Source organism: Myotis daubentonii, chromosome 10, assembly GCF_963259705.1.
Source record: "Myotis daubentonii chromosome 10, mMyoDau2.1, whole genome shotgun sequence".
Lineage (NCBI taxonomy): Eukaryota > Metazoa > Chordata > Mammalia > Chiroptera > Vespertilionidae > Myotis > Myotis daubentonii.
Window position 1 is genome coordinate 61,935,362 of NC_081849.1, and position 27,695 is coordinate 61,963,056.

Below are 27,695 nucleotides of genomic sequence, written 5' to 3' on the forward strand. Positions count from 1 at the left end.
ATGGCCACAGGCCTTTAATAATATAGATTACTGGTCAGCACAAGTGAGGTAATCGACCTGATAGACCCCTTCTGTCCCCAAAAGGAGAGAGACCTTGCCTAAAACAATTCACTCTTTGCTAGAGCAAAGTCCTTGCCCTGCCTTCTTCTGCCTATAGAAGTTTTCCATTTTGTACAGCTCCTTGGAGCTTCTTTCCATCTGCTACATGGAAGACTGCCCAATGAGTCATGAGTCATTAAATAATACCAATTACATCTTTAAATTTACTCAGTTGAATTGTATTTTAATAATATCTACATGTGAGAGCCATATAAATATAACTAGAGGCCCAGTGCACAAAAATTTGTGCACTGGCAGGAGGGGAGGGGGGGTCCCTCAGCCCGACCTGTGCCCTCTCACAGTCTGGGACCCCTCGGGAGATAACCAACTGCTGGCTTAGGCCCGCTCCCTGGGTGGCAGATGGCAGGCCCGATCCCACGGTGCCTGCCCCGCCTCCCCGGGTCATAGATGGCAGGCCCGGATCCCATGCTGGGTCACAGATGGCAGACCCAGATGGTGGCAGGGCATGCGGGGGCTCGTGCTGTCCTGCCCCACCTGCAGTATGCAAATTTAATGGCCATCTTTGTTGGGTTAATTTGCATACTCTTCTGATTGTCTGGTGGGCATAGCGAAGGTACAGTCAATTAGCCTCTTTGTCTTTTATTAGTGTAGATGCCCTCTTTTAAAAATTATTCTTTAATAAGGCATAAATTGAAAACAAAAAACTATTTCATTTCATTAAGTAAACATTGAACAAACATATTCATAGTCACCATTCTTTTGTCTCATATCCACTTTTTTGCTTACATTTTAACCTTGTTCTTTGTCAACATCCAAAATATTTTTAATAACAAGCTAGGATCTGGGGTTTTGTAGCTGTGGCTGGCCCCTTGGACCCTGGCGCAGGCAGGGTTTGGTGTGGTTCCAGGAGCCTTGGTGAAATCCCCGGACAGCTCTCCGCCCTTGTGAGGACCAGAAAGCAGGACCGTGCCACAGCCCTTAGGGGAGTCCAGGGCCAGCTAGTTGAGGATGAGGATCTTGTGTCTGGCCTTGAGGATGCAGCTTCAGCGATTTTGCCCTCCCCCATCCCCCTCCCCCACTCCACCCCACCCCACCCCCAGCCAGGAAGCATCATCTTTTGGATCATCAGGGAAAGGAATAGGGGCAGCCGGTAGGTGCCATTCCTGAACCTCTTCTATACGACTTGCAAGGTGAATTGGCTCGTCTGGCCCAAAACCTGTACAGTGTGACCAACAGCCTCAGGTGGATGTCCTGGCTCGAGGGCTCCTTGCGCCAAACCTTTCGTCTTCGTTGTGGGGGTGTCCACTCCCATGATGGCGCCTCCTGCTCCATCTAACTTTTTGCTTTTGAGTTTCATTATGAACTTAAATAGTAAAAATAATCGTTTGATTCTGTGATTTTTCAAAATTTAGTCCGTGGGAAGACCTTTAATGTGCTCCTTTTGCCCTGTCCGCACAGACTTTACTGTATTTTTAAAGAATCCTTGTTTTCTGGCAACAGAAAGATATTTCCTGCCCATTTAATCCCCCCCCCCCCCCCCCCCCAATCTTGGAAACTGCTATAGTCGGAGGAGTTCAGGCTCCTTCTAGTGGAGAAAAGCATCAAAGACCCAAATGTGAGCATTGAGAGTTTGTGGTGAGTGCGTGCTGCTTCTTGCTGGGGCAGAGCTGGGAAACACGCCTTTTGTAAGTCTTGAGTTTATACTGACTTCTCCAAGCCGATTGAGTTGCTATGTCCTACTTTTCTTAAAGGCTGGAGATTTTCACTGACCTCTGAGACTTTCTACCATGCTTCTACTAAGGAAAAGATACTAATATGTAGAAAAACACAGACATAAATTTCCAGGTGCCAAGCAGGGTTTGAGAAAGGGCTGCAAAACAAAAATGGGTATTTTAATTCTAATTTGTTTTCTTGCTTTAATCTCTTATGGATATTGATTGACATATAACCAGAAAAGGGAAGAGGATGGGAAACCACAAGGATTTGGGGAAATTGTTTTAAAGGCAGAAAGAGGACAAGATATGAACCAGGAGCAAGAAATCAAATATTCTGTCTCAGACAATCTCTATTCCTCTGAGGTTAAACAGGGTTCCCAAATGGATGAAGTAAAATATTCATTTTCGCCTCCTCCTTGCCAGTGATGGAGAAGTCAGTGTTCTCCAAGGATACTGTAGCTGTGGCTTGTGATCCTCTAGCAGTGGTTCTCAACCTTCTGGCCCTTTAAATACAGCTCCTCATATTGTGACCCAACCATAAAATTATTTTCGTTGCTACTTCATAACTGTAATGTTGCTACTGTTATGAATCGTAATGTAAATATCTGATATGCAGGATGGTCTTCGGCGACCCCTGTGAAAGGGTCATTCGATCGTCAAAGCGGTCGCGACCCACAGGTTGAGAACCGCTGCTCTAGCGCTTTCTCTAAAGCAGGAAATACACTTTTTCCCATTGTGGGGATTTTTTCTTTGCCTGTGACAATTAGTTATCACTTGATTCTCAGGAGTTCTCTTACTAGCTCATCCCCTTACTAGTTCCTCCCCTTAGCTGCAGTTTTCATCAGAGCAAATGGCATCTTGCCCCGCCCAGAGGACAGGAACCCTGGCTAATGTCAGATTCTTGGATCTGAGCATTACATACAGCCACTCGGAGGTGGAGGGTCCAGCCTTCTCCCAGTGCCTTTGTGAGGCAGCCAGAGGGCGAGAGAACACTCTCTTGTCCCATTGATTCATTACGCCTTCACACAGAGTTCATGTGAGCTGGGCCCAAACTCTCTCTAAAAATCTAGATTGTTTCTCAAGCAAAAATCCTACATAATAAAAGCGTAGTATGCAAAATGTCCCCTCGACCAGGAGTTGTCCGGGAGTTTGACCAGGGGGCAGGGCCGGCATGGGGGGGAAGGGAGGGAGGCCCCAGCCAGCAGCTGGCAGCCGCTAGGGCCCTACCAGGGCACGAATTTCATGCACTGGGCCTCTAGTAATCAAATAAACATTTAAACACCTCTCTCTCTCTCTCTCTCTCTCTCTCTCTCTCTCTCTCACTCTCTCTCTCTCTCTTTCTCTCTCTCTTCTACACACAAACACACACACACACACACACACACACACACACACGTAAAATACTGTTGTGTTACAAGATTCTTCCTAAGACTATATCGCAGATTATCAGATAAAGAATATGATTTTTATCCACTTTGAGGGAATATTATAGAATCTGTTAACTGATGTAATTATATTTCAGTCTTGAAAACTGCTTTTTCCCTGCTTGTCTGAAGCAAGTAGCAGCTAATGCCAAGTGAGCACGTAGCAACAAGTGCTGTGTTCATGTCCGATCACTGAGAAGCTCATAGTGCCCCAAAGAAGAGGAGTTTTCCTTTAAAAATCACAAATGAACCAAGTTTTGGGACATAGTTGAGTTACTATGTTGAAGCATTTATAAAAGAGAAAAAATTAGCAGGAGGATGAAGAAATGTATATAAGATTTTCTTTTGCTTTTAAATCTATTTTATTTATTTCAGAGAGGAAGTGAGAGGGAGAAAGAGACAGAAACATTAATGATGAGAGAGAATCATCAATCTTCCACCTCTCGATGATTTTTCAATAAAAAAGAACCAAAAACAGTTTTTTCCTTAAAAAACAAACAAAACATGCATGTGAGTTAACAGGATACCCGATTGCCTTGTTTTCTGAAATTATACTGACATTTCAGAAACTCCATTTATCCCATTTCATCACATTCTAACACTAGGTAAAGTTCATGGACAACAACTATTTATAGTCTGGTGAAGTTTGTAATGCTTACTTCATTTACTGAATGTGCCATGTTGGGATAAGAATTCCAAGATAAGGAGAACAAATAAATCCCTGCCATCCACAAGATTTCTCTTGGTCCTGGTTTTATAAACAGTTCTCTGACTCTTGCATCCAGGAGAAGCAGCAGTGGCTGTGAAGGCAGCTAGAAAGGGAACCGTTTTTTTGTGGGGGGGTTTTGTTGTGTCTTTTTGTTTGTTTGTTATTGTTGTTGTTTTGCCTAAATAGAAGTCCATGGGCAATTAGCTGGTGAACAAAAGAGGTTCCTGAGTAACCAAAACAGATTTCACACAAAACTGAAAGTCATGGGCTACATCTCTAGGTATGCCTCCTAGAGCCTATTTATTCCTACTTTAAACACAATTCTAGCAATGGCGGTACAGGAAAGTACCGGCTCCCTTACAAAGATTAATGTTGGGAACTTTCAAAGTTAATACTGGAAGAAAGACTGAGTGGAACTTTGCAGTCCCGATTTACCCTCCTCCCATTCTAGTGGGTACGGCCACTTTGTTTTCAAAGTATATTTGACTAACAATCCCCAACTGATAAAAGGGAAAGTGGTGCTACTGCCCTGTGAAGTTAGAGGTTACCCTGAAGGGTTTGATAAGGTGTTATGATTTTACAGCCTTCAGAGAAATCAGACCCAAAGATGTTATGGTTTTATTGCCCTGTAGAATGTTCACCAGTTTTGTAGGGAAACAAAGAAGGAATAACAGAAATAGCGAACATAAGGAAGTTATAAATGTTTTAAAGTTCTTTCAGTAAAGGCCCTTGGACCCATTTTTTCTTACACAGAGCTTCGGTATTTTAGGATAGTGAGATGGTTATAGTGAGTTGTATTTAAAAGTCCAGGTCATGTCCTTCATGGTGGCAGTCAGCTGATGAGAGGCTGGGAAGGACAAGTCCAGAGAGTTGCTGCAAGAAAAAAAAGAAAGCAAGAAAGCAAGAAAGCAAGAAAGCAAGAAAGCAAGAAAGCAAGAAAGCAAGAAAGCAAGAAAGCAAGAAAGAAAGAAAGAAAGAAAGAAAGAAAGAAAGAAAGAAAGAAAGAAAGAAAGAAAAGAATAGAAAAGAAAAGAATTTTAAAAATCATATATAGATATATATATATCTATAGATATATAGATATAGATATATATATATGTCTCACAACCTCAAAGGCATCAAAACTACAAAGAAAGCAATACCCTTGGGTGCATATAAGGATGGCTCCCTCCTTCTGTGCACAGGTAGGAGCTAAGAAGAAAGTGACATAGGTCAAGTACCTGGGAACTTCTGTGTTTAAAGGGCAGGTAGGTATCTCAGATAATATGTGGAACAGTACAGAGCTTTAAAGGCAAAATTCTTTTTAAAATATGTTTTTATTGATTTTAGAGAGAGAAACATGGATGAGAAACATAGATCGACTGCCTCCTGCAGGCCCCCAACGGGGATTGAGCCTGCAACCTACCAGCAACCTGGGCCTGGGCCCCAACCAGGAATCCAACTGGTGACCTCTTGGTGCACAGGATTATGCCCAACCAACTTAGCCACACTGGCCAGGGCTAAAAGCAAAATTCTTGGATAAAATTACTTGTTAGAATAATTTGTTTTGTCTGATTTTTTATTGGACTCAATGAGGGAACCAGAAATTACATAATAAGACAAAAGATTTTTTTCCCTTTAAATGCTTACACACATACACACACACACACACACACAGAGAGAGAGAGAGAGATTTTCCCAACAGATTTTGAATGTTGGTACAGAATAGTTGGGGATTGTGTTCAACCTATTTGGGGGATTTAGAAAATCATCGTTTGTAATTTTTCTATGTGTGTTGTCTATTGTTGGAAATGCTTGTGGAGTGTGGGGAAAGGTATGTGGAAATTTAGAGGGAAAGAGGGTAGAAAATAAACCTAGAGAAGCTGGGAAGAGTTACCTAGAAAGTCTGTGAGAAGGAAGTGGGGGGAGGCAAAATTCCACTGATTTTACAGGGTGGCTCTGATGTGAGTGTTTGTGGGATAGGGGGAGGGCAATGAGGAAGAACGAAGATAAATATAAGCTCAGGAGAATACATCTGTCCTTAAAAGGGTCGGACAGGCAGCAGATGGATATTCAAGATAAACTGGAGAAAGATGAAGCTCAGTGGGAAGGAATTCAGAAAGAGCATGTTCTTACGCCAGCCAACTTGACCTGAGTTCAGAGGCAGAACAAACGCCTTGGGCTGAAATCCTTTCATGGACGGATTCATTATCATGTTGTCTTCTTAACTAAAACAGCATTTTAATTACAAGCTATGGTTACAGTGAATTAGTGTATGACCCACGGGCAAAGCAGTCAATTAAGCAATTATAAAAAATGTTCCATGGGTTTCCTCTGTGTTCCAAATAATTCCTTGAAGGTATTTGAAGTATTGTCTTTCATTCCGAGTCTTTTTCTTTTTTTCTTTTTTAAATTAAATCTTTATTGTTCAGATTATTACATTTGTTCCTCTTTCCCCCCCCCCATAACTCCCCTCCTCCCAGCTCCCGCCCCACCCTCCGCCCTCACTCCCCACCCACTGTCCTCATCCATAGGTGCACGATTTTTGTCCAGTCTCTTTCCGCATCTCCCACACCCCTTTCCCCCCCAAGAATAGTCAGTCCATTCCCTTTCTATGTCCCTGATTCTATTATGATCACCAGATTATTTATTCACTTGATTCTTAGATTCACTTGTTGATAGATGCATATTTGTTGTTCATAATTTGTATCTTTACCTTTTTCTTCTTCTTCCTCTTCTTAAAGGATACCTTTCAGCATTTCATATAATACTGGTTTGGTGGTGATGAACTCCTTTAGCTTTTCCTTATCTGTGAAGCTCTTTATCTGACCTTCCGTTCTGAATGATAGCTTTGCTGGATAAAGTAATCTTGGTTGTAGGTTCTTGGTATTCATCACTTTGAATATTTCTTGCCATTCCCTTCTGGCCTGCAAAGTTTCTGTTGAGAAATCAGCTGACAGTCGTATGGGTATTCCCTTGTAGGTAACTCGGTTTCTTTCTCTTGCTGTTTTTAAGATTCGCTCTTTGTCTTTTGCTCTTGGCATTTTAATTATGATGTGTCTTGGTGTGGTCCTCTTTGGATTCCTTTTGTTTGGGGTTCTCTGCGCTTCCTGGACCTGTAGGTCTATTTCTTTCACCAGGTAGGGGAAGTTTTCTGTCATTATTTCTTCAAATAGGTTTTCAATATCTTGCTCTCTCTCATCTTCTGGCACCCCTATAATTCTGATGTTGGTGCGCTTGAAGCTGTCCCAGAGGCTCCTTACACTATCTTCGTATTTTTGGATTCTTTTTTCATTTTGCTTTTCCAGTTGGGTGTTTTTTGCTTCTTCGCATTTCGAATCTTTGACTTGATTCTTGCACTCCTCTGGTCTGCTGTTGGGAGTCTGTATGATATTCTTTATTTCAGTCAGTGTATGCTTAATTTCTAGTTGGTTCTTTATCACAACATCGAGGGTCTCATTAGATTTCTTGAGGATCTCACTACATTTATCGGCGGTCTCACCAGTCTTTTCGAGGGCCTTACTAAGTTTATTGGCAGCTTCTAGACAGTTCTTAAGAGACCTTAAAAGTGTGGTTCTGAACTCAATTACCTCCATTGACAGTTTTGTCCTGTTTCTTTGTCTCCGCATTTTTTATGCTTTCTTGGTGCACCCCCTAGTGGTCTTTGTGCGCAGTCTTGTTGCCTTTAAGCCTTGATTGATGTCGGCAATACTGGGGGTGATTTGACCTCCAGGCTAACTGGCTATGAGAGTCCGCTGTGTCTGCAGTGGGAGGGCTTCTGTGCTGGATCTCTAGGGCGGTGCTAATCTAGCATTTGCCTGAGGCTATCCGGCAAATGGTTCTGTGCAGGGCTTGGGCGGGGCGGGTCCCTGGGGATCTACAGGGCGGGCTGGAGCGAGCAGTTATGGCTGCTCTCAGTTCCTTCCCCTGGGGCTCTGCCTCTCAGAGTCCCAGCAATGGCTGCAAACCTCAGAGAGAAAGCTGCCTTTGAGTTCCGACCGAAGCCAGACAGTCCCGCTTCTCCCGTTTGAGTCTTGGTCCCCAGAGACTCACCCGGATCTGGAGCTCAGAGTCTGAAACTCCCTCCCAATTGAAAACAACAACTGCGCCCTCCTCCGCCAGCCCGCTTGCGGGCGCACTCCGCACCTGAGTATTTCACTTCAGCACTGCGCCTCCTCTGAGTCTGGGTATGATATTCTCTTTCCTCCTAGTTGTAGAATTTCCACTCAGCCAGCCTTCCTGTGGTTCTGGATGATGTCTGTTCTGTCCTTTAGTTATATCTCTGAAGTGGTTGTTCGAGGCAGCAATCTCCGGCGTTAACCTATGCCGCCATCTTGGTTTCCCCGAGTCTTTTTCATAGAGCATCTATGTACATAATTCATCTTTTAAGCTGAGGATGTGACTAAATTATATTTTTTAAAATATAGTTTTATTGATTTGAGAGAAAAAGGGAGGGGAAGGGAGAAAGAGAGAGAGAGAGAGAGAGAAACATGAATCACAACACCCAACCAATTGAACCACACCAGCCAGGGCTAAATCATAATCTTTTTTCCCATTTAAGTCTCTCATGAGTATGTATGGAAGACTAAGTATGTTTGGCATTTTAATTGGGAAAACACACACACACACACACACACACACACACACACACACACACACACTATATTTCCAGGCATGGCCACTTGACATATTGGTCCATGGGCTGAAGACCACCACCTTGTCCCTTTCCATCACATTTCAAAGAATATTGACTCCTCATACTTTCAGTATCAGATTTTTCCCTTTGAGATTTAGACCAAAAGTGAACGGTTTTGAAAGACATTTTCTAGCCTTCTTGCCTAGATATGAATTGTTTTTGTAATATAATATTGGGAAAGTCAAGGCAATCTAATCGTCCAGAAAACCTCAGACTTGAGATATGAACAAAAAACTTACTGCCTGGCAATGGAATTACTCAGTTAGGAGTTCAGAGCAGAGCCCCATTTTTCTAGCTTCTTCTTCTCATGTTCAAGGTTGTTTTGTTTTTGTGTGTGTGTGTTTTGTCATGTCTAGGTAAGAAATGAGAATAGATATGTAGAAAACATGGGAAATAAGTTCCCACTCCTCCAGGAAAGGTATTTTTGCAGCAAATAAATCAATAATAACATACAACACTTTTGATTACCTATTAAGTGCCAAACACCATTCTAGGTGCTTTAATCCCCACAACAATCCTGGAAGACATACATTATTTCTCCATTTCCTAGCTGAGGAACCTCAGGTTTTGAGAAGTAACACACACAGCATTTCACAGCTAGTGAGAAATGGAATCAGGGATCAAATCACGTGGGTTAGATACTATTATGCTACTTTACCTCTTAAAAGTTAAAACAACAAAATAACTTTTTTACAAAGTTTTGCCTAAGATCAGGGATGGGTCCAGGTTTTGCAGAGCCTGAAGTTTTTATAAGTGGGAGGAGAGAGCTTTGAGAAAAAAGAATACAAAAATATCTACTTTTGCAAATGTTACAAAAAGATATGAGCTTATAAATACATTCTGAGGCTCCTCACTGGGTAGGGACCTCGTAGAAAGCTCACCTCTGTTAGGGGTCCAACATTTCGGGTAACTTTGCCAGGGTAAGAGAGTGAGAAAGGTGCTGATGTGATGCAACAGGATTTTTTCTTTATTTTTCTATTTCAGTTGACATTCAATATTATTTCGTAGTGGTTAGACAATTACATACTTTACAAAGTGTTCCCCCACCTGATATTTCTAGTACTCCCTGACCCCGTCCATAGTTATTACACTATTACTGACTATATTCAATTGACTATATTGACTATAAGCTGTACTTTATATCCCCATGACGATTTTGTAACTACCAATTTATACTTCTCAGTCCCTTCACCTTTTTTACCTGGTCCCCCAACTCCCTTCCCTTCTGGCAACCATCAGTCTGTTCTCTGTGTCTATGAGTCACAACAGAACATTTGGATAGCACTCTCCCACCCCAAACAAATGCTGCTGGGAATGAGAATGCATTGGTCAGAGCCCTCAACACAGGATGGTGCTCTTGGGAGGAATGGAAGTGAGAACTTGTCTCTTTCCCTCCCAAGTTCAAATGAATCACAACTGTTCGATGGACTTAAATTAGGCGACAGAAAAGAACAACAAGATCCCTAGAAGATGATTTACCACGAGGACGGGTAGAGATAGGTGAGGCAATCAACTAGGAAACCTGAATCCTGGCCTGGATTCATCAGGGGCTCTGCCCCCAACACAGCCACCCAGAGGCAGGCAGGGGCCCCAGAGAAGTGAGTGTTGTGAATCGTAAGAGTTTGAAGGTGATAAGGCTTGGTCATATATTATGTAGATCCCATTTGACAACACATTGTGCATTTCTCCTCTGTACTATAAAGAATAATCATAACCTGGGTTAGGATCTGCAATATCCCTGGTGGCACAATTAGAGCCATAGCGGTTTGCTCGGCCTGGGTCAGCAGATGACAACCCTGAGGTTCAGCTTCAGCAGTAGTGGCGATAGCGCACATGGTCAGTGGGCAAAGAGAACCTGGCCTGGCCAGGGCCCGCGTTTCAGGGGGGCAGTGCAGGGAGTGTCTTAGTCAACACTGCATCGGTAGCACATTCTGGAGTTACACCAGCAGGGCGGCTCTGTGGCATCCTCTAGCCTCAAGGGGGCACACTGAGTTTTGGACTTGCTAAGAAAAAATAATAGCTAGGAGGACAAACATCTGGACATGAATCAACACCCCTGGGGCTTCTTGGGGAGTAAAACTCAAAAAAGACCGGACTCCCTGCAGGCATGCAGGCCACACTAAACCGTGTAGTAAAAGAATGTTGGCGGCTAAGGGTCACATGAGGACATGTTTTTCTAGGTCACTCTGAATACTGTTTTGCCTCTGCTGGATCCTTTTCCTCCCTGAGCTATGAATCAGTAATATGCTTTTGCTCATTTATACTCTTTTCTTGGAGACCTCATCCTGAGTTTTCAATGCTTACTGGACATTTTTCTCACATCTATTACCTAAAACTCAACTTGCCTAAAACCTGCCTCAAGAAAGAATGCTTACAAATCAATAAGGGGGGAAAATGAAAATAAAAAAAGAACAAAGGACATAAGCAGGCAATTCATCGATGGCCAATAAACATATGAACACATGCTCAGCCTCATTAGACATTTTAAAAATAACACTGAAAAATTACCTTTTGCCTGTCTTATTGATCAATGTTTACAAGACCCAGGGTTCCACTGTCATAATCCAGATCTAAAGCTCTTTTTAAAAATATGATCCCAGCCCTGGCCAGTTTGGTTCAGTGGATAGAGCGTTGGCCTGTGGACTGAAGGGTCCCAGGTTTGATTCCCATCAAGGGCACATGGCCAGGTTTCTTGACTCCATCACCAGTGGGGGGCTTGCAGGAGGGAGACCATTGGTGATTCTCTCTCATCGTTGATGTTTCTATCTCTCTTCCTCTCCCTTCCTCTCTGAAATCAATAAAATTAAAAATATATATACTAGTGTATATGATCCCAGCCCTGGCTGGTTTGGCTCAGTGGATAGAAGGTTGGCCCACTGACTGAAGGGTCACAGGTTCAATTCTGGTCAAGGGCATGTACCTCAGTTGCATGTGTCTCTCTCTCATCAATATTCCTCTCTCTGTGTCTGTCCCCCTCCCTTCCACTCTGTAGAAAATCAGTGGAAAAACATCTTTGAGTGAGGATTAACAACAAAAAATCTGATATCAAAGTATCCAAGTTTGTTACCACCTTCTTTTATCCACTGGGAACTCTTCCCTCCAGGTGAATGATCTCAGTTATCTTCACAAAAGGAGCAAATGGAGGTCTTTTGACATTTAGAAAAGCTAAGAAAACAATATGGGCCTGATATTTATAACTGGAGACCTGTGGTAACTCTAAAGGCCAGGGAAATGTTTTCCTTAAGTTACTAATGTAGCCCCAACTGAGGATTGTGCAACTTTTGTCAACTGTACTAAAAACTTCTTTATGCTTTCAGCAAGGCGAGGAGGTGAATTGCAACACCACCACTAATGTACCTTATGCCTTTGGTCACGTCAACTTGCCTGCAGGATTGTCTCTAATATATGGAAGGACTGTTTATTCCTGTGTTCCAGCAAACAGTTCCAGGGGACCATGCTCTCTAGAAGACTGATGGGCTCCAAGGGAGCTTCCCATGCACCTGATTGTAACAGTGATTTGCTCCTTTCTTGCCCCGCTGAATATATTTTTATGTGTAATGCCAGTCATGGTAACCTCATTGAATACAGAAATAAGTAGATCAGCTCGCACTGTGGTAAAGGCTTTGAATGCCAACTCTCTAGCCTTTAGTGCCATCAGTATCAGTCAAGAAGTAGGACAAGTTAGGGAAGTGTTAATAGAAAATCAGGCAGCTATAGACTGCCTCCTTTTAGCACATTGCGGACCAGTAGTTTTATTGCTAGCTTTACCCAGTGGCCAGATAAGTTTCTAGTGAATGAGTACAAAAAAACATTTTTCATAAATGTTAAAGTCACACTTTAAAATTAAATACCCGTTGCATTTTGAAGTTATTTATTGCATGTTCTTACAAGCTAATATCTTTTTAAAGTATGATACTTTGTAAAACACTGTGTAATATGAAGTGGAACTAAACAAAGCTGGCAAATGTAATGCATTTCTCTTCTCTTACCATTACTTTTGCATACTTTGCAAACTTTAGTAGGATATTTCTTTTTATGTAAAGTTTCTGCAATTGAAACGCTATTGTAATAGTTATCTTGGTATATGTGATGCCCTAATTCCAGATACAGCAGAAGTAGTGAAGAATAGAGTCATTCAATTTTTTTCCTTCACCTGTGTTAATTTCCATATTGCAAATATACCCAGTCTTGCTCTCACATACCATTCTTACAAGTCAACCATATTTAATAATTTTAGCTGGGTTGTAAGTTTGAAATAGAAGACGTCCCCTCCAGGGAATCATGCCTTCATCTAATGATAATTCTCACGTAGGTTTGTATATTGTTTGAAATTTACTAATAAAATGGTCGAGTACCGATTGAGTTTTAAATAGCCTGGATGAATATTTAGTCATGTTTGCATTGTCACTGAAATGCCAATAAGTCCATATTTGTTCAAAACGATTTCGACTGATTATCTGAGGAAATAATGGAACAGTTAGAACTGGATTTGTAGACCAATATTCTTTCCAAGTATCCTTTAGAGTACACCCCATTAGCAGTATAAGTCCTAAAAAAAATTTCATATCTGTTGGAGTAACAGGAGACCACTTTATTGCTTTCGAAATTTTGTGCTTTCCCAAATTTTGGTTATAATATATGTTCGATTGATGACAAAATAGTTCAAACAGATCGCCATCAAAAATCAAGTTGGTGACTTCAATGATGTTCTTAGAATCAGATGGTATAACTGTAATGCCAGAATTACCTTCAAATTTTTCCAAATTGTGTTGAAAGTCCTCTTTTGACCAATCATTATCTTGGCAAACCAAAAACGCAAATTACACTCAGAATCAGGTGTGGAATTGTTCAAATTTTCAGGTTCAGAATCACTTGAAATTACTATTTTTCACCTTTTTGAAGGAATAACTATACCACTGCCACTGTCAAAGCTTTCATCCCTTTCACTTGGAATATCTGATAAATTGTCAGCAAATATGTCCAGAATTTTATCATGTTCTTCATCACTATCCATGGTTACTGAGCACTTTAAAAATATCAAATTGATATAAAAAAACAGTTATTTTTTATTACTAACGACAAGAGACTAATCACTTTTAATTCCTTTTGTAATTTTTAACTTCAGCGAACGCACGTTCCGTTACACTGTTTCTCTCTAAATGACAATGAACAGCCGAGAATTCTCGTGATTGGCCACAAGCCTTAGAACAAAACCACGAGAATTCTCGTGGTCCGTCCACAAAATCACCGATGTGAAGAATTTAAAGGCCTCTGCTGTTTCAACCTGACTGATAATTCACAGCTCAAAGAGCATAAGGTAAAGCAAGTAAATGAAGTAGTGTCCAAGATAAAACAAAGAGAGGGATCCTTTGTTTTTGATTTGTTTGGATTTGGTTAGTTTCAAACTAACCTGCGGGCTGCCTAGTGTTACTGGTCTTAGAGAGGCATTTGTTTTCATTCTTTTCATCTTTTTCAGAATCATAGCTTGTTGTTGTTGCATACAATGTGCTCCCTCAAGTGTATTCCCAAATCCCCTACAAGACTCTAATGCAGTGGTTCTCAACCTTGGCTGCACATTAGAACCACCTGGGAATCTTTTTTAAAATCCTGATTTCTGGGCCTCATCCTCCGGAAATTCTGTTTCTTTGTTATGGGGTGGGGCCACAAGGGCAGCAGCAGGCAAGCAAGCTACCAAGGACAGGGGTGTAAGAGTGAGCACCTCCAGCCAACCCAGAACCTCTTGGGTGGGGCCACAACATTAGTAACAAACAAACAGAATTTCTGGAGGATGAGGCCCAGAAATCAGGATTTTAAAAAGATTCCCAGGTGCTTCTAATGTGCCGCCAAGGTTGAGAACCACTGCTCTAATGCTAAGATGCATGCTCAACAGCAAAATGATTACTTCCATATGGAACTAACCTTATTTTTTTTTCCCGAGTGAAACTAATCTCGTCGAAATAAGATAGACTAACAGTGGGGAATGATGGGGAAATCAAGAAGTTAAAAATGTTTCGTTTTAGTTATATATAGTTAATAGTCTTGGTAATAGACGACTATTGTTTCAGGGACTGAAATGTATGACTGGACCTACCCCGCCTTCAGGAGACACACAAGCAATTCGACCTTTGTGTCCCAGGAGGACTGCAAGAGACCAAGACAGTATCTGAACCATTGTGCTCCAGGGAGAGAATGTCAGCCTCCCAGGAAGCAGGTAAAGAGCTACCCCGTGGGTAGATGAAGGGATGCTTGGAAAATGACCCGGCTGCAGCTTTATCTGATTAAACCTTTTCCCTGAAACCCAGACCCTTTACCTACTTTCTCCTGAACTTCAAACCCTTTACCTACACTTTTCTCCTCCTTATAAAAAAGGTCAGCTTGAGATGAGATGTAAGACGGTCTTTTAGGGTACGTAACACACCGTCTTCCAGATCGCCAGCCATGTGAATTAAAGCCCCCGTAAAAACTCAATCCTTGTCTCTACTTACTGGTTCTGGTAGTGACAGGCAGCACGAACGCCAACTTTTCCAGTTTCACAAGGAGGTAAGAAAGGGACAGCATGTTCATAGCAATTTTTTTTGATAACAGAAAAAAATCTAAACAACTTAAATGTCTTCTAGTAGGAAATGGATGAGTAAATAATTCCGTGTAATAAGCCTTTAGCTTGCAGCCAAGTGATACTTGTTGAGCGCCTACAAGAGGCCAATCTCTGACAGTGCAGGGAAGGAAACACCAGCCCTGTTCCTATGTTGATGACACTAATGGGAGATACTTTAATGCATTCCACCGCCCAATTATCCAAAAAAGATCATCTCGCCACGTAATATAAATTTGTAAAAAAAAAAAAAAATCTGTCATGGACAAAGGGAAGAGGACGCACCACTTTTGGCCAGCGGGAAGTCAAAGCTCGCCCCGCTCCGGCCGGGACCGAGGCCACCGGGAACGCCGGGCATTGCCTGCTCCCAGCCGGCCGCGCGCCGCTGTAAGGCAGGCCCCGCCCCCTGCTCCTTCATAGGGCCCCGCCCCTCCGCGCACCGCGCATGCTCCCCGCGCGCTCTCGCTCTCCCTGGGATGCGGCCGATCCCGCGGCGCAGCCTCCCCGGCGTCTCCTGAGGGGGACCCCCAGGCCTCGCAGCCCTGCAGTGGCCGCGCCTCCACCGCCCGCGCGCTGCCGCCGCAGTCCGAGCCGTGGTGCTCGGTGTAAACAGCTTCCCCCGCGCGCCCCGAGCTGCCACCCCTCGGCCGGCCCGGCGAGCCCGGGCGTGCACCGAGCTGACGGAGGATGGCCACCTCCGTGGTGGAGAAAAGCTGCAAGAAGAAGACGGAGAAGAAGCTTGCTGCTCGAGAAGAAGCGAAATTGTTGGCGGGCTTCATGGGTGTCATGAATAACATGCGGAAACAGGTACCGCCTGTGTGGGAGTGGCGGATGGCGGGACGGGGCGGGGGGGTGGCGCGGTCCGGACTCTGGCCCCTTGCTGCCTGGGCCGAAATGCGCGCGCCCTGTGGACCCAGCCCCTCTTCTTCCTCCGTCCTCGCCCTTCCTCCCATTTCCACGCCAGCCAGCTGCTGTTAGGAGAGGGTCGCTTTCAGTGCCTCCTCGACTATCGATGCCCGGACTCCCAGGTCAGATCCTGGGAGCCTCCCCGGGCTGGCATTCGGCGCCGGTGTCGGTGGTGTGGCGGCTCTGCCCTAGGCATGGCCTTGGGAGGCGAGGCGCCACCCCTCCACCGGCGAGCGGTGTAAGCGTGGTGTCAGGTGTCAGGAGATCGGGTGCGAAGGAGCCCAGTGGCACGGCCCACCCAGAAGCCCCCGCCGCGGGGAGAGAAGCATGGCGGGGCCTGAAATCTAGCTCCTCTCGCATGAGCATCCCCGCCCCCTTCCGAGGTTGCGGCCCCCTCCCGTGCATGTTAATTTCGAGCCGAGACAGCCTTCGATCGACGCCGTGCCGCTGCCTTTGGAGGGCCCCGTGCGCCTCTGCTGCGCGGACGGGCTCTTTGTTCTGTCTGGGGTAGGAGGCGCCTTCGTGCAGGGCTTCACGCGACGGCGAAAGGTGGGTTATGAAAAGAACCGATTTTAATACGCCAGCGGATGTCGGCTAGAGTTTTGTGTGTGTGTTTTTAATTCCATAACATCTTATACCAATAGAGCATTAAAAAAGTCACTTGGTTACTTTTTTGATTCTGTAAACTTGATAGAAAATAGGAGTCGAAGGAGACTTGTAAGCATGTTTCGGTTTTGTGACCCTGGCCCAGTTTTTCAAAACGACAAAAGCAGGTTGTCGGAGTACCTGCCAGACCTGGTTTGCTTATCTAGTGGTTCTGATGGGAATGGGGATGACCGTAGAGGAATTTAAGATCCTTATGAAGATATTTAGCTTTGGCTTCTTTAAGGGAATTCTGGCCGATGGGATCTTGTCTTTGTTCATCCGCTCCTGGCTGGCGTGGCGGATGAATGCAGGCGATCCTCGGTGGGAATGCCTTTCAATCTTTTCCTAGCCTTTGTGCTGAAAGAGCTGTGAAATGCCTGAATTCAATATTTTGTGTAACTTACTTTATGTATCTATTTGTGTGTATCCATTCATGTTGCTTTCTTTCATTGTGACCACACCACCATTTTTATGTATAACAGCACCACTGACTTCAAATTTCTGGTGCATTTAACTACGGTAGTTGGACAAGGTCCACCAGAGCTCCCATTTGTTTTCAGCAACCTTCCCACTCCTTCAGATAATGCATTTTCTTCCGAGGACTGTAGCATGATAAAGCATTGCCTCATTTCTTGCAGAGACAACGTGCCCGTAGGTTACAGTGTCACATGTTTACTTGAGGAGAGGGGATTGCCTGAGACTGTGTAATTTAGTTACTTAGGTTTTAAAATGGATTTATATCCATTGTGTAGATTTAGCTTTGGACTATATTAACATCTGTTTACTTACTGTCAAAATAGAAATATAGTAACTGAAAAGTCTATTCTGTACTGAGTAGGAAGGGAAAATGGATGCTGGGTGACATTTCTTCTACGGTGGTTAACTGACCTTAATCTGCTGGATCCTTCTTTTGTCAATGGCTTTGCCTGTAAGTCCAGCAGTTCTCCAATAGTACTTTTCCCAACTTCATGGAATCCTGCCTCTTTTGCATCTAAGATGTGTAGGTTCGTTTTGCAGTTGATTTACATTGCACTTGTGTTGTTCTATTTAACATCATAACACAAGAGAGACTCACCAAGAATGACTGACAAGGGCAGTTGATAGGGATTGGCAGGAATAGAAGCTGGTTTGGCCAGAGAAGGAATGTTTGAGTGAGGACCGATTTTATATGTGTCTTTGTTCTTTCATGAATGTTTTTGTGTAATGACTATTTTTGCTTACCCTTATGACCTCAGTACTTTGGGAATCAGGATAATGAGTACCTGACTGACAAGGATTCCTCTATGAAACATTTCTGTAAGAAGTTGAGAACACTGCAATTAGAAAACCTGAATTCCAATCCCTGGGCTACCATTAATTAGTTTTATTATTTTTAGATAATTTGATTTAGGTCATGTCATCTCTCTGTAACATAGTAGCCAATCTTATACATAGTGATGAAAGGGGGTTCTGCAGAACCAGCAGCTTCAGCTTTTTTTTTTTTTTTTCAACTTCTTATGGAGCCTTTACCTCCATCACCCTTTCAGTCATTTCCGGCCTTTTGTTTTTAAGTGCATTTTCCAATGAAGTAGAGAATTCACGTAAAAGGATACAAATCATAAAGTGCAGCTCAATGAATTGTTACCGAGTGACCCCACCACCACCACCAAGAAACATAACATGACTAATACACCAGAGGTCCCTCCTTATGCCCTTCTCAGTCACTATCCCCCAAAGGTAACTATTATTCTTCTATCACCATAGATTTTTCTTTTACTTTTTTGAACTTATTGTTGAGTAAGACCCCCTCCACGTTCTGCGTGGAGTAGGGTTCGGTATCTGAAAGAGGAGCCGCACAACAAATGAGAGAAAAAGACACGAGATAATTTTGCAATATTGGGGGACTAGGCGGCAAGTCCCGAAGGACTTCCTCCATGCTCAGGCCTCACCAAGCTTTTATTGATCTGGGATGCACCCATAGCATAGCCCTTAGGCAGGTGACCCCCTAGTAACAAGCAGACTAGCCCATCAGCAAGGATTTACATAATAATAAATGGGGGAGTAGTTTCAGCTACCACTGTCTGGACAAACAGAGGTGGCCCCTAGCTCCGACTTTTGGGAGGGCTTCAAAGGCACCCAGCCTTGGGCGGGGGGGGGGGGGGGGGGGGGGGGCGGTTCTTTATCAGATAGTGAAGGCAATAAACAGTTTCCCACACTTATATAAATGGAATCATAAATACTCTTGTCTTAGTTTCTTAAAGACTATGTTTGTGATTTTTATTTATGCTGTTATATATACTAGTAGCTCTAGTTCATCCTCATTCTATGTAGTATTCCATTGTATAAAAACACCACAATTTATCCATCCTATCGTTATGGACATCTGGGTCATTTTCAGTTTGGGACTGTTGAGAAGAGCACTACTGTACTTTGAACATTTTTGTACTTGTCTTTTGATGTGCCCATGTATGCATTTCTGTTGGGAAATACCTAAGAATGGAGTCGTTGATTTATAGATTATGCTGCATAAAGCTTTATAGATACTGTCATAGTTTCCAACATTTTACCAGTTCACATTTCTGACAGCTGTGTGTGAGAGAGGCTTTTGCTCTACATCCTTGTCAATACTTAGTATTCTCAGTCTTTATAATGTTAGCAATTCTAGTGTGTGTATAGTGGCATCTTATTTAATTAGGTTGCACACCTTTTCATTTCTTTTCCTAAATTTTTGTTTATATTAATTTTCTTACCTGATGGCACTAGTAAAGGGCATTACAAAGCAGGACTGAGTCATAGTCACTACTGCACATATCCAGTTGTTTCTATTGTGTCAATGAAGTCCAGGAGACCTTAACATTGACGGATACGTTTTGAGACCTTCCTGGGTACCACTATAGTTTCCTCATGTTAAACGAACTAAAGCATACCTGGAATTTAAAAGCTTATGTAAGCTCTATTGAAAGTGATAGGAGAGAACCACAAGACTGATTTGAGCATTGGATGCTGGGTAGTCATCTACGCTCACTAACTAAAATGGCTCAACTTCTGTACACACCTCTCCAAGACTGTAAATTACTGCATATCAATAACCTTAGGGTCTCTTATGAAACACTTCTTGAGCACTTATTTTCTACCAGCCATTCTGCAAAGTGTTTTACATGCTTTGTCATATTTTATTCTCATAACAACTGCCATCTGCAACAGATACCTATTTTGTCTTAGGTAAAAAACAACTTATTGCAAGGATACAGGAGCCCTAACCGGTTTGGCTCAGTGGTTAGAGCATCGGCCTGCGGACTGAAAGGTTCCAGGTTCAATTCCGGCCAAGGGCATGTACCTTGGTTGCGGGCACATCCCCAGTGGGAGGTGTGCAGGAGGCGGCTGATCGATGTTACTCTCTCATCGATGTTTCTAACTCTCTATCCTTCTCCCTTCCTCTCTGTAAAAAAATCAATAAAATATATATATATTTTAAAAAGTATACAGGAGCTTACAGCATTGACCACAGCTGGGAGACAAGCAGGTGTGACAGATAAGCAGGAACCAGGGATTCTCTGGTAGCAAGGCTGCAGAAACCCTGGAGTCGAGGTTACTGTGCAGGAACAGTCTAAACCACTTGCTGTTGCTGCCATTAAGGTGGTTTTCCCTTCACCCATCATTCACTCAAGGTTCAGAATCCTGGAAGTAGTTGTCTAATTGACTGGCCTTCTATCGTTTGCCAGATTTGGGCTCTACTGTGAATAGAAAAAAAAAATATCTGACTTTCTGCTTTCATAATGAGATGCAGGCTCTGAGAATTACCCTTTCCAAGATAGTTCATAATGAGGAATTTTTCTGGAAAATGGAGCTTGGGGTTCTAATAGGCAGGGGAAATTGGTTGCTAAGTAACCAGGATCTACAAGTGTCCACTGTGGTCTACACCTTAGGTTGTCCAATACAAACATGTGTGCTCCTATTCTCATTCCTATCATTAAAAAACGAAGTCACCAATAAAATTTTTTCACTTAACCATTTCTAACTCCAAGTTCAAGATCACTTAGTGATATTCATTTATTCTATCATCATTTCAAGATCCTAAGGGCTAAGTAATAATAGATGTTTTGGTATGATTCTGGATGGAAAAGAAGATAGGAAACTAGTTAAAACTTACCCTATATCAGTGATGGCGAACCTTTTGAGCTTGGCGTGTCAGCATTTTGAAAAACCCTAACTTAACTCTGGTGCCGTGTCACATATAGAAATTTTTTTATATTTGCAACCATAGTAAAACAAAGACTTATATTTTTGATATTTATTTTATATATTTAAATGCCATTTAACAAAGAAAATCAACCAAAAAAAAATGAGTTCGCGTGTCATAGGTTCGCCATCACTGTCCTATATAATAAAAGCCTAATATGCTAAGTGTCTGGTCATCCAGTTGGCCGTTCAGTCAAAAAGTAATATGCTAATGATATGCTAAGACCACTCAACTGCTTACTATGATGTGTACTCACCATTAGGGGGCAGACAGTCAACTGGTCAACCAGTCGCTATGATGTGCACTGACCACCAGGGGGAAGATATTCTGACCGGCAGGTGAGCTTGCTGCTGGGGTCAGGCCAATCGGGACTGAGTGAGATGGGCCAGACATGCCCTGGAGCCCTCCCACGGCCCTCCCTGGTCCCGATCGTGCACTGGTGGGGATCCTTGGCCTGGCCTGCACCCTCTCACAATCTGGGACCCCTCGGGAGATGTCGAAGAGCCGGTTTCAGTCCAATCCCACAGGCCAGGCCAAGGGACTCCACTGGTGCACGAATTCATGCACCGGGCCTCTAGTATAAATATAAGAACAAGGATGGAAATGAAAGTAGAAGCCACATTCATTGTTTATTATTATTTATTCATTAATATTTTTATTATTATTTATTATTGCATTTATGACTGCTTTCACTATCTGTTCCTATTCTGTGTCTTTAGCCAGCTCCTCACGGTTCGTTATCCAATGGAGTGACCTAATCCTTTAGTTCTAGGTATCTTAAGCCTTTGGTCTTGCCTGTATATACAATTACTTCAGTCTTTTACTAACATTTACCACTAGATTTGGCGGACCAGTGTTGGGTCTGGGATTTGATGTTACTTAAAGGCTGATTAGTTATCCTGTTGCTGTTTAATGGATGTTGGCAGAAGACATGAGACTCTGGTGTCAGAGACCACAGACTTGATTACTCACAACACAGCATTGTGAGTGTCAGCATATATGTGCAGTTCCCCTTGTCCTACGAGTGCTGTGAGGGCAACATGGTGGAGACCCAATGGTGGACACTGAGCTAAGAAATCTACCATTTTTATAGCAAGCAATAAGCAAGCCTGCTCTTTATCCTGGAGGGGAGGCATTATCTTATCCCTTAGGGTCACTGGCTGTCAAAACAACCCTGAGAAATGGTGGCCGGGTAAAAAGTGGCAGGACCTTCCATTCTTGTTATGTCCAGGAAGATACATAGGAACTCATGGAGTACTGTGTCTCCCGACAACCAAAGGTAGCCAAGGGGATCCCCTGAGTTCCAGCCATCTTCTGTCCCATGGATGGCTAGAGTCAGGCACCTAGCTAAATGTAATAACTTTTGTTCTTTTTACCCAGTGGCACGAGGAGCCCAAAATGACAAGGTCTCAGTCTTAACTTGCAGTTCTATAAAAATATTTTTGTATCATTTGGTTGAATCATTCTTTTTAGGGTTCCTAAATCTCTAGACTTACAGAATCCATCCCCAGAAAGACATTACTAAGATCAAAAATAGTGACAGGAACTCTTCCATCCCTTGGTTGCCAGGCTAGTTCTGACTACAGAGAAACCAGTCTGTCTATATAAATTATATACAATCAGATCATTTGAAAGTGGATTCTGCTGCTTAAAGAAAAAAGTTTGGCCCCAGACAGGTGGCTCATTTGGTTGGAGTGTAGTCCCCCGTACACCAAAAGGGTTGAAGGTTCAATTCCCGGTCAGGGTGTGTAGGGGAGGCAACCAATTAATATTTTTCTCCCTCCCCTCTTCCCTCTCTCTCATTCCCTCCTCATTCCTTCCCTCTCCCTTTCTCCTTCTCTCCCTTCTTCCTCCCCTCCTTCCTCTCCTATATTCCTATCCTACATCCCTCTCCTTCCCAATCCCTCTCCTTCCCTTCTTCTCTCAAATCAATAAAACATATCCTTGGATGAGGATTAAAAAAAAAAAAGAAAACCACTGATAAGGCTTTTTTTTTCTCTGAAAAGGAGAATGTAGTGTGTCTGTCTCTCTGTGTCTATATCTGTCTATGTGTGGTATTGGGAACAGAGGGCAAAAGAACTGCAACATGGAAGGGAAGAACATTTCTAACGTTCACCTCACCCAAAGGAAAGGAAATGAGGTCTCAAGCTTATGTCTGTCTTCCTAATTTTGGTGTGTGTGTGTGTGTGTGTGTGTGTGTGTGTGTGTGAGAGAGAGAGAGAGAGAGAGAGAGAGAGAGAGAGAGAGAGAGAGAGAGAGAGAGAGAGAGAGATCTCAATATTCTAATCCAGCCGTGGACAAACTACGGCCCGCGGGCCGGATCCGGCCCGTTTGAAATGAATAAAAGTATTGAAAAAAAAGACCGTACCCTTTTATGTAATGATGTTTACTTTGAATTTATATTAGTTCACACAAACACTCCATCCATGCTTTTGTTCCAGCCCTCCGGTCCAGTTTAAGAACCCATTGTGGCCCTTGAGTCAAAAAGTTTGCCCACCCCTGTTCTAATTAAGTTAGAGCTTAAGACACTGCTGTTTTATTAATGATGCCCACCTACTTCTAGTTAAGCAGGACCATAAGCTGTGCCTTATGGTAGACTCTATAAGCTGGATTGGGGTCCAGCCATCTTTTTTCTTTTTTCCCCTTGCAGGACATAAAAATATGCAGATTCCAAAATTTAGGTTATTGGTTTGCAGAGGTGAGTAGAAAGACCTTTGTATATGGGCTTCTTAAGAAAAGCCTAATTTTCCAACTTTGTTTTATTAGAGAAGCACTGCATAATGGGGGATTACCTGACTACCTGTCAATAGTATGACCTCTTGTATCTCATTTCGACATTAGTCCTTATATAAACTGCCTGCATTGGTAGGATTCGGACACCCAAGTCCCACCCCCCTCCAACAGAAGTTAGCTGGACCTAGTAGCTGTAAGTTCTTATTTCCAAGTTTACTTTGTCTTTTACGGGATCTATTTTCTTACTGGCACAGGGAGTGCTTTGTTCTAGCTTCAATGCTGACGAAGCATCCTCTATCAATAACTGTTCTTTCGTGTGTCCTCTGAAGACTAGTTTAGGAACTTACTTAAGATTTTACTCCAGAAAGCTTTGAAATGGATAGATATCAATTAAGTTCACTTCCATTTCCCATCTCAATTTTTTCTCAATATGTCATTCGTAGTGTTCCAGAGAGTCTGCAGTGAACTACATGACTTAAAGCATTGCATCTAATTACAACTAGCAACATAAAATCCCCCAAATTTGATTCCTATGAGCCCTCTTATTAAATTCCCTCAACTGTGATCGCTTATAAATTAAAATGATAGCAATTGAATTGCAAATGTCTGCTCTCCCTGGTTTCTTAGACTGCTCAGTCTCAGCAATAAGGCATAAGCCTAAGTGTTTGGGTATCAGGATAGCTTCCTCAGCCGCTGCAGTGTAGGCTGCCTTCCACTGGAATAGATTTCATATAATACCTCTAAAGCTGAATTTCCCAATTTCAAGGTAGTGGGTGCCACATGCCACTTGTTTTTTTGCATGTCAAAGGGACCCTAGAACACTTAAGATTAGCACAGCATCCTCCCCATCTCCACAAACCTGAAGAGATCCAAGCAAATCTCCTCTATCTCTATAGTAAATAGTGCAGAGGTTGACGTTATTATACAATCCTAACCCACATTATTGTTCCCAGCCAAAAAGAGAACAGAAACTTCCATTTCTGAAGAGGGTTTTTCAAAAACATAAAATCTTGGCTTTTGTGGTTGGGATGTTGCCAGTTTATCAGCTGTTTGTAATTGATAGACTCTAAGACTAAACTCACTGGGAGGACTCACTTATCAAAGGCTAATAGGGACACTATGTTTACCATATAGAGAAGGAATTTCATCTGTGCGTAATAATGTTTCATAAGACACATTGTTTTTCTTAGACAAAATTTTAGACACTTGCCAATAAGATGTACTCGGCTGCTGGGTCTCCTAGAGTTTCCCCTTTTCCCCTGTTCACTTGGGGGCAGAATTATGGAAGAAGAATGAGCCCGGAGGCCTGGCTCCATGTGACCACTACCATACCCTTGCCCATCCTATAGTCACTCTTCCACAAGTAACAGTTCAAGAAAAGGACTGAAACTTCCTTCCCAGGGCTTACCTTCCCCAGAGGAAGAGGGAGTACATTAAGAGCCAGAAATCTAATCAACACTAATCAACACTAATAAAAAAGAAAAATGGTAATTGGCGTACGAGCTACCCTTTTCATTGGCTAATCAGGGCTATATGCAAATTAACTGCCAACTGAGATGGCAGTTAACTGCCAACAAGATGGCGGTTAATTTGCATATGTAGGCACAATGCAGGGAGGCCAAAGGGAAAGCAGGAAGAAGCCCCCTGCCACTGACAGTGATCGGAAACCCAGGGGGGGGCTAAGAGCTGGGGGGCAGGGCAAAGGCAGCCCTGGGGCCGCCTTTGCCCTGCCCCCCAGCCATGATCGGAGAATCAGGTGCCTTTTCCGCCCTGGCCAGTGATAGCAGGAAGTAGGGGTGGAGCCAGTGATGGGAGCTGGGCAAGGTCGAAGCTGGCAGTCCCAGGAGCTAGGGGTCCCTTGCCTGGGCCTAAAGCGAAGCCCAGGATCGTGGGGCCGCTGCAGCTGCGGGTCCCCGCTGCCCGGGCCGAACGCCTAGGCCAGAGGCATCAGGCCTGGGCAAGGGGCCGATCCTGCGATTGGAGGGTGATGGGGGTCAACGCCTGAGGGCTCCCAGTATGTGAGAGGGGGCAGGCTGGGCTGAGGGACACTCCCCCCCACACACACATCCAGTGCACGGGGATCAGCGGAGCCGCGAGGCCTCCCAGCACCGGCATCAGTGTGACAGGGGGCAGTGCCCAAACCCCCTGAACCCCCTGATCGCCCTGCGGCTCTGTGTGCGACAGGGGGCGGGGCCACAACCTCCCTATCTGCCCTGCTCTGTTCGGGACAGGGGAAGGCGCCCCAACCCCCTGATCAGCCCTGCTCTGTGCCTGATAGGGGGGAGCTCCCCAACCCCCTGATCGCTCTGCGGCTCTGTGTGTGACAGGGTGCAGTGCCCCAACCCCCTGATCGGCCCTGCTCTGTGTGTGACAGGGTGTGGTGCCCCAACCCCCTCCGCCCCCCCCCCCCAACGGGTCCTGCTCTGTGTGTGATGGGGAAGAGCCATAACCTCCCCTTCGGCCCTGCCCTGAGTGTGAGAGTGGCGGCGCCCCAACCCCTCTGATGGGCTCTGCTCTGTGAGTGACAGGGGCCAGCGCCCCAACCCCCTGATTGGCCCTGCTCTGTGCGTGACAGGGGGTTGCGCCGCAACCTCCCCATCGACCCTGCCTTGAGTGTGACAGGGGGCGGTGCCCCAATCCCCCAATCGGCCCTACCCTGAGCGTGACTGAGGGTGGCATCGCAACCTCCTGATCCTCCCTGCTCTGTGCATGACATGGGGCGGTGCCCCAACTCCCCAAATGGCCCTGCTCTGAGCCCGACCAGGGGCTGCACCTAGGGATTGGGCCTGCCCTCTGCCACCTGGCAGCAGGTCTAAGCCAGCAGGTCGTTATCTCCCGAGGGGTCCCAGACTGGGAGAGGGCACAGGCCGGGCTGAGGGACCCCCCCCTCCCTCCCCGAGTGCACAAATTTTTGTGCACTGGGCCTCTAGTGTTTCCATAAAAGTGTAACAGTTATCCCAATACCATTTTTCAATTATCTGATCTCTCACTACATTTTTTGAATTTATACTTTATTTTTTAGAGCAGTTTTAGTTTTACAGAAAAATTGAGCAGAAAGTGCAGTTTCCATTTATCCCTTCGCCCTCACCCCCACAGTTCCCCCTATTATTAACATCTTGCATTCATGTAATACATTTATTACAACTGATGAGCCAATATTGTGACATTATTAATAACCATAGTTTACATTAGGGTTCACTCTTTCTGTTGTACATTCTATGAGTTTTGACAAATGTATCATGACATGTATCAACTGTTACAGCATTATACAAAATAGTTTTACTGCCTTAAACTTTGTCTGTGCTCCACCCTCTCACCACATTTTTGAAATGGTATCTTTATCATATATCAAATTTCCACTTGTTTCAAACCTGAATGAGAATGCCTTTCCTGTTTCACCATTAAATGCGATGTTTGCTATGGAGTTCTGATATTTGACCTTTAGTATACATCGTTTTCTTTATTAAAGTCTCAGGAAGTGAATTTTATTCAACAGTCTTTTCCATCTATTGAAGTTTTTCTACAAGAAGTTTTTCTCTTTTAACCTGTCAATATGATGAATTGCATTAATAGAATTACTTTTTGAACCCTCCTTGCATTCCTAGAACAATATTTGACTAATACCCTGCTGAGTTCAGTTTGCAAATACTTGACATATCTGTAAGTCAGTCTCTAAAGGAAGAAAAAAGTGCAAAGAAAATGTGACCAAAATAGCAACTGGCAGTTAAAGAAAAAAGAAGACAGCAAGAAAGCAAAATAAATAGCATAAAAGAAGATGGCATTTGTAAGGTAAAACATAAGTTATCAGTAATAAATATGAAGAATTAAACACTACTAAAAATATTCTTATCTAAGATGAGAACTTCCAACTAAGTCACACAAAAATCTGTGCTGTTTATAGGAGACTATTCAACAACTGAAATTAATACAAAGATATAACTAATATGAGGGACATAAATAGAGAAATCTCAAGGGTTATTTTTCTTGTTTTATCCAGTGAACATGTATTGCTCAACA

At 43.5% G+C, this 27,695-nt stretch overlaps 1 protein-coding gene across 5 annotated transcripts in view; it reads left to right on the plus strand.

Moving 5' to 3' along the window:
• The first annotated feature begins 15,620 nt into the window (after positions 1-15,620).
• Positions 15,621-27,695, plus strand: part of KLHL7 (kelch like family member 7) — a 50,394-nt gene continuing 38,319 nt past the window's right edge. Inside the window, exons 1-3 of one of the 5 annotated variants that reach the window (XM_059712552.1) lie at positions 15,621-15,982; positions 17,209-17,377; positions 18,278-18,442. In XM_059712552.1, coding sequence (XP_059568535.1) covers positions 18,386-18,442 — 57 coding nt within the window. In that variant the 5' untranslated portion in view covers positions 15,621-15,982; positions 17,209-17,377; positions 18,278-18,385. Of the gene's footprint in view, positions 15,983-16,111; positions 16,631-17,208; positions 17,378-18,277; positions 18,443-27,283; positions 27,468-27,695 lie in introns of those variants that run through there. The other 4 variants (XM_059712553.1, XM_059712554.1, XM_059712551.1 and 1 more) reach the window with 4 other exon arrangements.